Source organism: Pseudochaenichthys georgianus, chromosome 5 (assembly GCF_902827115.2).
Source record: "Pseudochaenichthys georgianus chromosome 5, fPseGeo1.2, whole genome shotgun sequence".
In the NCBI taxonomy this organism is placed as follows: Eukaryota; Metazoa; Chordata; class Actinopteri; order Perciformes; family Channichthyidae; genus Pseudochaenichthys; species Pseudochaenichthys georgianus.
Window position 1 is genome coordinate 11,782,725 of NC_047507.1, and position 12,128 is coordinate 11,794,852.

Consider the following 12,128-nt stretch of genomic DNA (forward strand, 5'->3'; position numbering starts at 1 on the left):
AGGCCTGTGTGTTTCAATCTGATTAGAGCCCCGCAGCCATCAATAAACAGCGCGCTGCAAGAGGTTCATCACATAAAGAGGCAGCAGTAAACTGTTGTGCAACATTCAAGATTCACTCCAGCCAGATTTAGCACATGGCCAAAAGCAGTCATCATGTGAATAAAGCATGTCAAACTGTTTAGGGAAGAAAAGTTATAAAAGAGCAGAAATAAGAATAGAAATGCCCACTGCTTTTATAAAATGTCAATAACTTAATGTGAGGATAATTATATCATTTTGTGGGATTTAGTCTTAATGAAACCACGGCCCATTAAGAGTGGGTTGTGTTTATGTTCATCTGAAGTTTTTTTTTCTGTGACTATTGTTAACTTCCCCACTGTGATTCTTTTTCTTTTTTTTAAGTCCAGGTCCAGCCCATCTCGCCCCTGATTGGCCGCCTCTCGCTCCACGCCTGCCTTATTATATCCCTGCACTCCAATTTGGTCACATAAACATGAGGATACCGTCACCTTAGGGCGCAGCGCAGTAACTTTGCTTAACTCTTTGCACTGTACCCACGAGAGTCAACTAGTGCCATTCGGACCTGTATGGCCCCATCGATCGCCATGTCAGCTTTAACCGCTGCTTTGAAAACCGAAGAGCTTCCCCCCCGCTCAGTGCTCGTCAGCCGGGTCGAGATGCAGACCAGCCTGAGTCCCGTGGAGGAGTCCGTGAAGCCCAAAGTTGCTATTTTGCCCTTCAGCGTCGAGGCGTTGATGGCCGACAGGAAACCCAGCAGAGAGGTGGTATCACCGGATGCCCTGTCCGTTCCCGGGACGTCCCATGCGCTGGGGAAGGGCATTAGGATGGGCTCGTTCGGTAGTTTGATGGATACTCCTGCTTTACCCACGAGCTCCCCGTTTTCGGTGGGTGACATCATGAACATGTCTGACGACGTGTTGATAAAACCCGAGAGCCCGGACAGTAACGAGAGAAATTCATGGCTACAGAGTCCCCGTTTTTCTCCCACGCCTCCACGTAAGTTTGTTGTCAGTGCATGATATAGTTAGTAGGCTATCTATATTCAATATGTTTAGGGTTGTGCTTGTGTTTGAACTTTTATAAAATATAATATATTTGCCATTGCGTATTGCAATCCATGGTGCTAAATGTTCATGATTTTAATTGTGTTATGTCTATTCACAGGAAGGCTGAGTCCTCCTGCGTGTCCCCTGCGTAAACACAAGACGAACAGAAAGCCCCGGACCCCCTTCACCACGTCCCAGCTGCTGGCTCTGGAGAGGAAGTTCCGGCAGAAGCAGTACCTTTCCATCGCCGAGCGCGCAGAGTTCTCCAGCTCCCTTAACCTGACGGAAACACAGGTGAAAATCTGGTTTCAGAACAGGAGGGCCAAAGCCAAGCGGCTGCAGGAGGCAGAACTTGAGAAATTGAAAATGGCAGCTAAACCTATGCTGCCACCAGCTTTCGGGATTTCCTTTCCTCTCGGTGCGCACCCCGCGTCCTATGGCTCGCACCCGTTCCACAGACACTCGCTGCCGGTTTCCCCCATGGGACTGTACGCCGCACACGTCGGATACAGTATGTACCACCTCGCTTGACATGGATGAAGGACAAGGGGAAAGTGCAGTGGGACAAAAGGGGGTTTAGACTACTTTCTGAGGGCTCCGAGCAAGAAGAGGGGCCCGAGGACAGGTGACTTTTGACTAAATAAAGAGGCATCCTGGCGGTGAGCTCAGTGTCAAGTCCTGTCAGGGGGCCAAAACCTCCAAACTGACCCCCTTCTGAGGTGCTTGACGTTTATCCACTTCTCTTGACCTCGCCAGTAAGTTCACACACTGCAAAAATAATCCAACTTTATTAGTCACTTCATCTTGAGTCTTAAATCTGTTTTTTGTCAGTTTACTTAATTATAATGCCAATCAATAGATTTCAGAAAGTATCTGAGAGTGAGACCAAATGATTTTAAGGTGGAAATGTTTGCGGTGCAGAAGTGGACAACATTGCAGTAGGTGAAGTGTGGACAGTAAAGTATGGACAGTCTCTGTGCCACAATGTGTGAAAGATAGCCCCATCATACCGTCAGGTAGAAGGGCTATTAAACCAGCTTCTATGAGTAAGTGGGACTCCGCTCAGCATGACATGTTGCCCCAACAAACTTATTTTAGGATTTCATCAGTGGTCTGCTGTCACACTGCAAAAAAACAAACACTTTCGTATCAATGCGTAATGCTCTTTGGAGAACCACAGCATTTGTTTTTATAACAACACTGTCTGTTGTTGGAATGATTCCCTTCGGAAGGGATATGTGTACTGTAAAATATTGTATATATTTGAAGAATATCCTCATTTATATTATGAATATATTTGTGACATAACTTAACAATAAATTGTTTATTCTTTTTCCTTAAGCATTTGTTCGTTTTGACTGACACTCGCATGGTGGCTTTATATTTTTGCAAAGCGGAGAACTGCTTATAATATATATATATATCTTTTTACAATTTTAGTTGTAGTTTAGTTTATTTTATTTTTTTACGATTCTATATCTATTTTAGGATCAAGTCTGGGCCTGAGTCTTGTAAAATATTGGACATAGCCTCTTGAGACAAACAATTTCATGGGAAAATATACACAAAGGGAATTATATTTACCAGGCCGGTTCAAATCATGTTAAAAAAATAGGAATATCAAACAGCACATTTGAAATATTATCCTATTTTAAATGCCATGGAGACTTTTATGGATTTTTAAGGATTTATCTGACTCATGCCATAACAATATTGACAACCTTTCTGCAGCAGGTATTTCAGCCATGCAGTGCTGATGTGCAGTGTGCATTTAAACTTGTCAAATCTTATTTAAAGGAATGTCTTGCTACAGCTGCTGCCTATTGCTTTGAAACAACTAACCTAGATTTGGTTGGCGCCAGCAGAGTTTAGGGGGTGGAGATGTTGAGGAGGGGGGGCTGACACAGTTGTGCTGACTTCAAAACACACCAATAAATATTGAAGATCACTTCTTCTCTGGGCTAAATCGCATGTAAACAATCTACAAGGGTGTTATTATGGAGTGTTTAGCGTGTAATGAGCTAGGTGCAGACCCCATTATGGAGAATATAGGGTGTTACAACCATGTGTATACAAGCATATTATCTGGGGCACATAAAGAAAAGATGTCCTCCTTCAGATGAGTCATTTTCTGCCATCAGGAAGACTTAAATGACAAAACAGGGTCATTTAAGTCATTTAAAATGAGTCATTTAAGATGCTTTCTCTCGGGTTCTGTGCCATTCAGGCAGGGGTTAAATTGAAGTAAAAATAATTGCTGTAATGAGCAAAGGCAATCTGCCGCAGACGGAGGCCGGCTCCAGCGAGGCTGTAGCTCCAGGCAAGGCGGAACTTTTATCATTCCTAAAATGTCAACGGGGGACTGGGACGGGCAACACTCCTGACTCTGCTGCGATTTCCTCTGCGCTGACACGCTGCTGTCCTGCAGTCAGGGCTGGGAGTTAGACATTTACTCAAGGATTGTACTTAGAAGAACATAGTGTGTCAAAAAGGTACTCGAGTATTTCCATTTTAGGATTTTTTTTTCTACACTAATTATCTAACACTCGGTTGCTTCCTTTTCAATAACAATAAACACACGATGTAGCCTACATTAAGATATGATGCAGTACTTTATTATAATACACATAGTTTATCTTAAATTGGCTGACAAACTATAAGATTACAATGCTTTTACATTGGTAGTGATATAAAAAAAATCACAATAACATCCTAGTTCAGGGTAAATAAATGTTCTCTGTAATGACTTTTTCTTTTGATAGATTAAATACTCATAACAGCTCATAGTTACATAAGTAACATTTTGAATTCAATTTAATATTTCTACTTTTACTTAAGGGTCTGGTACCTTTTCCACAACTGCTCTGATAGTGTAATTTAATCTTTTTTTATTTTTAAAAATATAACACGGTATTCAATTCAAATGAGAGTGCATTTTCCTCTCGCATTTTCCTCTCACAATCTCCGCTCCTCTATGTCTAGGAAGCATGAATTCATACATAATCCCTGACAATGCGTTTAAATCACATGGGTGGACGCACTATCTGAAAAGAAGAGAAACTTGACACAAAAGAGCCAAAGGGGATCTGTCTATTCTTTCAACTCTTTCTTTCTTTTGTCTGCCGCCCTCAATCTCGCCAGGACTTCAACATAAAACAAAACTCACTTGTTTATATCATCCAAAAGATCACACGACACTGTTTGACTCTGTAGTTAAAAGCCCTAGATCCCCAATAAAAGGGAACATGGGCTATTAGAAGTCTGCTCTGCAGCTCGGATACATGGTTATTAAGGCAGAGGATTTAGGGGATGTGTAATCGACATTTAACCTTTATTATCCTGTTTCTCTTCATAAGATGTAGGCCTAAAGAGGACACGAAATTAGACTTGAGACAAATATAGGTTATTGAAGAACGTATAGCCATTTTTTTTAAATCTCTGAATATTTTTAAACAAACATTGTTTAAAAAAACTTGTATTGTTTAGCAAAACGTAAATTGCAAAGACCCATAATGTGATTTTTTTCTGTTGAAATCTGTTTCCCTAAAAAAACCAATTTGAACAAATATATATTTAAATGTTAACATAAACAAGTAGAGGATTTAACCTTTATGCTACTGGATCATTAATTACGTTTTATACTAAAAATAATATAGTTTTACCATAATGATTTGAAACCAGTTAATTTAATGAAGACAAACAGAAATGTAACATTATTTTCTTCTGCATTGGTTATTATCGGTAGCATTTGTCATTTAATACAAATAATAATGCATTATTATAATATGAAATGCAGAGGAAAGATGAATCCACATAATTTTCAAGACAACATCCTTTGAATACACAAGTTATTTTCTCTTGTTTCCAGATACCACACCACCACCTTCTGTTCGGAGTTATAGCCCTAAATGAAAACAATCTTTTTCGTTTCGAAAAACAAGTTTAAAGCTGGAAAATATACATTAAAAAAAATACCGCACTTTAATCTACTCAACTAAATATTAATTTAATCCAGCTAAACCTAAATGAATAACATTAATATCCCTCAGCAAACATTGGCTTTAGGCATCATCTTTAATTTAGGAAAATCCGAACAGTGAGTGAAAAAACCAAAACAATAATAATTGTTTTAAAATATGAAAATTATTATTCGCAATGATCATTTGCAGCAACAAAAAAAACGCCGTCGAAACGATATTTTTAAGATGCTGTGCCTTCCCTTTCAGTCTCATGATGAGATTTCATCTGTTCTCGTTTTAAAGGGCAAATAAAAGTTACATTTCGCCATTAAATATTCGTCAGACTCTGATTCATAATAGAGTAGGAGGAGGATAATATTTCCATTCAAAATACAAGTAGGCCTACTACTACTAATATAATGGACAACCAACCTGAACGCACAGCCACGTGTTTGCTCTGCATCACATTATGCGACGGACTCATGCAGCAAGAATGTTATAAATCAATGTTCACTAACAGCGGAGATATCATCACCAGTCTCCTGCGGCGGCCTGTATCAAAAGGACATAATGTCAACCTCCTGCAGAAACCAGATGTTCTTACAGAAGTATTATAGAAAGGTCATATAGAAAAACAAAAGGAATGCTTACAGCAAGTTCAGAATGTCATGGAAAAAGTCAAATTAAGAATATAGGAAATATGATTTGGTTGAACTTTTTTGTTTGGCCGCATGTCATCAAGGGGATGAACGTTTTAACAACATATTGAGTTATAAACACTGCTTATACCATTTATCACTACTTACCTGATGTGTTGATCAGCATGAGTCACTCTGTAATAGCAACCTACTGGTAGAGCTTACATTTTAAAATGACTCATCATAAACCACTTAATGTTGTGCTTGTAAGTCCTGCAATGTCCTCTAGGGGGCAGCGGTGTCATGGTTTATTTGGATTCATTTGAGAATTTGGCCACTGACAATATTGACTTCTGATACATCAATAAGGTAATCTCCCATTGATTATAACTGACGTTTGGTGAACTTGTTAGACCTTTGCTATCAGAATTCCTCCACCGAACCTTCATTAAACACCTCAGTGTGAAAACCAGTGGAACAGTTGAGCGTTTATTTAGTAGGCCTGGCTGACAGGAGGGGAAGCTTTGTTCTAATACTGTATGTGAGAGTTTAGGATCTCAACCAAATTTACTCAGCAGTGTAATTTACAAATGCGTGCCAATAATCTATTAGAAATTAAAGTGGGAAAAACATTTTCTTATGTGGACTAATGAGGCAACATTTCTCTTAAGATGCAATAAAAGTGCTAAATGTGATGGAACATTGCCTGGAAAACCACATAAACAAAATTGCATAACCAATGCTTTAATGTAAATGGGTTTCTGATCCATCCTTTACAAGGTAATTTATTTCACCAAAGCAGAGAATTATTGCTGTCACCCTTCGGCTACATTGTTGTTGTTTTTATTGTGCAGCATTTTTGGTGCCGTGTCCCAGAACATTATACTTTGTTAAATTACCTGGCCGCCTGCGGTCTTAATGTTCTGTTCTCGTTTTGCCTTAATGAACAAAATAAAGTGGATTCTCCAGCCCTCTAATGATGATCAATAAGCACCGTAATTAAGCTTTATAAGCCCACTGTGGGCTGATTTCTTAACAAGCCACATGCTGCTGAGCTCACTAACATTCCTGTTTTTGTTGGGGTTCAGACCTGATAGTTTAGAACTGCAACAACTTCATTCTTGGCTCAGGATATGTTCTTGAAACATGGGTTCAAATTAAACTGCTGGCTGTTAAATGATTATAAACTATAGTTAGTATGTGTTGTCAGATTTAAATAATCTTCTAGACAGGACTGATGCAGCTGTGAGAGTTTTTTTAGTACCAGTTTTGATCCAGTTTTCTGCCATTATTGTGATATTAGAACAATATTGTGCAATTAGAAAAACAGGTTTGCTGCTTCAAATACCGCAACATTATTACAACTTTGAGAGTCTGTCATTCATTGTCTATTTAATAAAACGTATATATATTTTTGTTTTAGTGCATTTGGTTCTCCTAATAAAAATACTGTTAATTAGTTCTCATCACAGCAGGCACACAATGGCTTCAGATTGTATTCTTTTTTGACATGTTTTTGTGCTACGTCTCACCTATCAAATCTGGAAATTAAAATCTCTGAATTGATATTAATTACAGAATCAAACACAAAGAGAGAAACATATTCAGTCTGTCAGGGTCACATATATATACAGTTTATTATTGTACTGATCTATCAGCAGCATAAAATAGTGGAAATATTTTCTTGTCTGATGTGGCAACATGAAACTAAAACAAATAGCACCACCTTGTGACAGATCAAGGCACTGTCATACACCGTGTGAGGATAAACCTTCAATATCTAAATGGATGACCTTTACATGGATGGCCTCTTATTCCTAAAGTGCCTGACGAGCCTCATCCAGGAACACTGCTGATCCTGGTTTTATGTTAACAACCCTAAAGATGACAGAGCATTTCAACTGTGCCCAGCAGTCTTGCATCCTGCACAATGCAACCCGACTAACACGTCATCTTGCATATGTAGCAGGCTGCAGGCCTAACACATGAAAAAGAAATGGCACAACAGCTACAGTGTATGGGCAATTTGGGGAATGGACAAATTAACAGTATATTCTGCATTTATGAAATGCAGAATATGTTGACAGCCAAACCAAGGACAGCAAAACCAAGGACAGCAACGCAACGCACATTAAAGCAAAGAATAGCAAAGCGACGAACAGCCATGCAACAAACAGCAAAGCAGCAAAGAAACAAACGGCAAAGCGATGAATAGCAAAGCAGCACCAGAATCTTTGGCTGCTTATTGGATAGATGTCTCAGCAAATTGCAAACATGCATTTTTTTCACGTAGACAATCTATCAAATAAAGAACTAATGTCTGCCATCAGAAAGGCAATTTTAAAGACAAATCACACAACACAGATATTCTGTATTTGATTTTTTTCTTTCAATAAATATAATGCTGACAGGCAGTCAAGTTATGATTTAAAGTATTTTAATAAACTGTCGATGTAAAGACACTGGAGATATCAGGGAAGCCTATTCAGCCAACAACTCATAGCATTTCTTAGCAATAACGTTTTGATCAAAAGAAAATCTGGTTTATTGTTCAGGATAGACTTCCTGTAACCAAAAATGCAGTACTCTAAAATGATAAACCACTGCGCTGACATGAGGGGTTACAAAAAATCACCGTAAATATGAGGTAAAAGTTCTCAGTCTGTGATGGGTAAGAGCAACTTTTGTTACATAATTAAGGTCTAACAAGCTTAAAAGATCGAGCAAATGATTTTTTGCATGCAGATTACACAGTCTGACCATCAGAGGGCACCAGAGTCCATACATTATATCAGAAACAAGAATTCCCAAACTCAGCATGTCATAACACTGTTGTCAAAATAAAGGCAACTACTCTGTTATGTGTGGGAGTGTGAAAACCACACAGCTTCACTTATAGTTCATCAATCACATTTTAAAAACACAACATCCAGTTACTTTTACTTTTTGTGTTTGACCCGAACTAAGATTCCAGGAAATGCAACTGTCTTTTCGTCCAGTGGTGACAAGACTTCATAAATTGCATCAGTTAATATCAAATGCAGTGAAAATCATAGCATCAGTCAAAATACAAAATAACTCCCGTGTAAAAAAAAAACAACAACTAGAAAAAGGAGATCCTGTGGATTCACAGACTTCATATATTTTGTTCCAGGAATCAGTCGGCAAACATCGTGGGAATAACTTCAAAGAATATAACAAGCAAAGGCTGTTAGATTAATGAGACGTTTTATTACAAAATGAGAAACACATATATACTGTGTAAATAAAAACAGACATGTTTCTAATATTTCCATGACAATCCAAGTACATTTTCTTCAGTTTAAGTCCAAACAGCAGCACTGTAGTTACTTCTTTGGTATAAAAAAGTTTCTATATGTGCTTCTTAGTGTGCCAAAGCCATGCTTATGACATCTATTTATATGTCACATTCTCAACCACCATGTTCAAATCAGCAAATGTTTACAAAATGATGTACAATGCTCCTCTAAGACAGGTTGGTGAGACCAAGGGTTATGGCAACACAGCATTTCTTTCTTAAGGACACATGAACCTTTGATCAGCCTCGGTAAGTAAGCAGCTGTAAAGTCCTGGCTCAAAAGCATCTCTTATTGGTTTATTATTTCAAGATTTTCATCGGCATGGTTGGCATTCAGCAAATTTCCTGTGGAAAGTCCTGCACTCCTTGCTGGAATGCAGCCACCCATGTCCACTAACATGGGTCTGCAGCTACGAGCCAACTAGGTACAACGTGAAACAGCACGGAATGTATTGTTAATGATGCATGCGGGCTGCAGTGTGTATTGTACATGTGTTATTATATTGCTGAGGTGTTTTTAGGAATGTAACATACTGCTCATCTCTCCTCCTGCAGTAGCTGCAGCCGGTCCTCTGCATAGTAAGGGTGACTGTGTCCAGTGTCAATACCCTCACAGTCATCTGTGAAAAACACCAAGTCCTGCCAACAAAATGAAAACATGAGATCTAGACAGACCTAGAAACAAAGAATGTTAAGGTCAAAAATACTGCAGAGCGCTTCAGATGCTCTCACCCGCCAACAGATTCTGGTGATGATGTTGTACAAGCTCTCGATTTTACGCTTCAGCAGAACCATCCTGGGACGCTCTCTGCAGTATGGGTTTGGATGGTTCAGCACCACGTAGAGAAAATCACGAAGCTTGGTTGTGATGCATGAGTTCTAGAAAGATAAACCAACAGTTTAAAAACAAACAGTGCTCTCTTCGGCTACAGACACATGTTCTAGTGAATAATGTTTACATTACCCTGATCAGAGCTTTAGGTTTTGCACAACAGACCGTACACTTTTTTGGAATCTCAAGTACTCAAAGGGTTTTATAAACACCTAAACATGCAAACAAAGGGCCAAGGATCCATATCAGATTTTGTCAGGGCTCCAACTAACGATTATTTTATAATAATAATAAAATATTATTCGAAATTGTCCCAGTAAAAGCTGTGATTGTTTTAAACATTATGTCTGTCCAATACCCACACACTGTATATTCACTTTATACATGATATGAAACTAAGAAAGAAAATGTAATTTCCATATTTGAGTGCTTGAGAAAAAAAAATGTTGGCCATTTTTGAATGACAAATGACTTGGGTGATTAATCGATTATCAGAAAGGTTAATGATTAGTTGTCTTTTATATTGACTAATATATTAGTCGACTAACCGAACGTTGCGGATCTACCTTGAATGTAATGAGCACCTTGCACGCTGTGGCAGCATAAAAAAAAAAAAGCCAGACTCCAAGAAGAGCCCCCACTGCCCTCATCTAGCAGCGATCTATACGATCATAGCCCCGCCTCCCTCTCCCCACGTCTCCCTCTCCCCACCTCTCCTGCTGCTGGGCTGCCAGAAGAAAAACAATGTTAACGGAAACTCTGCTGCACGGTTCCCTCGTCCCTTGGAAGAGGCGGAGAGGTGGGTGTTTTTCATCTGCTGGTGGACAGTCCGGAGAGATATACACAGGGTTGGGTTGTAACGGAATACATGTAACGGCGTTACGTAATCAGAATACACAAATCAAGTGTATTCATCTGGCGTTACATTTGAAAAACGAGTAATCTGATTACACTTTCGTAAACCTGAAGTGAATACATTTTGGATTACTTATTGGAATTATTGGTGGAAAAGTTTCCTCACAAAATGTAATATTCATTACCGGCAGAACTGTGTGCACAGCGCTGGAGCATGTCTGTGAGCGAGAGAGAGATGCAGCGTGTCTGTGAGGCCCCGCCCCCGCACGCAGATGAGAGAGAGATCTCTTTTAAAATATAATGAAAGTTAGAAACGGAGATGGTTAGATAAAATGTGCAAGATAACGTTTATGTAGCATTTTTTTATTGTCGAAATGATGACATTTATAATGGGATCAAATCAAAGTGAATGGCCTGCTGCTGCTGAATGCATGGGGCAAGTGACTGGAAACAGTTTTAAAAGTTATTACATTGTTTCAGATAATAATAATAAATAATAATGATAATTCATTCTATTTAGGGGCGCCTTTCAAAGCACCCAAGGGACACCTTACAATTCATAACATATTCTAAGGAAAGGTTTTAAGACAGTACAAAGAATGCAGTCCGGGTGATGTTTTGTATGTGTGGTGCAGATGAGAGAGCTGTCAGAATGACACCAAGATGATGTGTTTGAGTTCTTGATAAGCCATTAAAACAGTAAAATACGTGTCTCCTGTTCACCAAAACATACCCATCTGTTATGGAAAAATAAAGTATTCTGAAAGTAATCTGCCACCGGTACCGGCGGGGATTGTTGTTAGCTTCTGATGCGCAGAAGAAAAATCTGGCCCACCCTATTTTTTACAGGCCCACCCTAAAGTACATTTCTGCCTACGCTACTGGTCCCAACCATAGGTCCCAAGTCCCAACACCACATCACAACATTGTTTATAACTTACGTGCACATCAATGAAGATCGTGGGTAGAATCTCAGCACACGTTTTCTGCAACCCAACAAACAGGATCATTATTGAACATAACACGTCCTACCAGTCTGCAAAGCCTCGTCTGCAGAATGTGTCAAATCTCCTACCGTGCGATGGTACGTGTGAATCTTATCCAGCAGAGTCATGACTTCTTTGCCGAGGCCGAGCACTCGGGAGTAGCAGGTCGGCGGCGCGCATTCCGTCAGCCACACTGAGCTGAAGAAACACACAAGGGTGGCGAGTCCCAGCCTCATGTCGGATGATAACACTGCTGCTGCTGTAAAATGTGTCACAGGGAACCGGCTTTCAAATAGTCAAGAGGAGGACCTGCAGCAGTTTTAAGGATGGAGTGCTGGAGGGAAAAAAAGCGATGGACGATGACGCGCAGGGAGGAAAACATTAGGGGGTCTGCTGTGTTCATGCACGCTCCAAATACCACGGATGATTGAGTCTCTCCTGCTGATAAACAGCCACAAATTCCCTAGAATCA

At 39.5% G+C, this 12,128-nt stretch overlaps 2 protein-coding genes across 3 annotated transcripts; one reads left to right on the forward strand and one right to left on the reverse strand.

Moving 5' to 3' along the window:
- Positions 1-542: 542 nt before the first annotated feature.
- On the forward strand, positions 543-2,305 carry msx1a (muscle segment homeobox 1a). Its single transcript, XM_034083911.2, has 2 exons — positions 543-1,017; positions 1,186-2,305. Exons 1-2 carry the CDS (start codon positions 588-590, stop codon positions 1,596-1,598), a joined length of 843 nt encoding a protein of 280 aa, XP_033939802.1. The 5' UTR covers positions 543-587; the 3' UTR covers positions 1,599-2,305.
- A 6,570-nt stretch (positions 2,306-8,875) lies between these two features.
- cytl1 (cytokine like 1) lies at positions 8,876-12,050 on the reverse strand. Of its 2 annotated transcripts, XM_034083387.2 has the most exons (5): positions 11,746-12,050; positions 11,612-11,656; positions 9,716-9,862; positions 9,518-9,622; positions 8,876-9,404 (listed from the first exon to the last, which is right to left on the reverse strand). In XM_034083387.2, exons 1-4 carry the CDS (start codon positions 11,890-11,892, stop codon positions 9,521-9,523), a joined length of 441 nt encoding a protein of 146 aa, XP_033939278.1. In that variant the 5' UTR covers positions 11,893-12,050; the 3' UTR covers positions 8,876-9,404; positions 9,518-9,520. The 2 variants fall into 2 exon arrangements, with proteins under 2 accessions (XP_033939278.1, XP_033939277.1); XM_034083386.2 differs by having other exon boundaries at positions 8,876-9,622; positions 11,746-12,049.
- Positions 12,051-12,128: the final 78 nt, after the last annotated feature.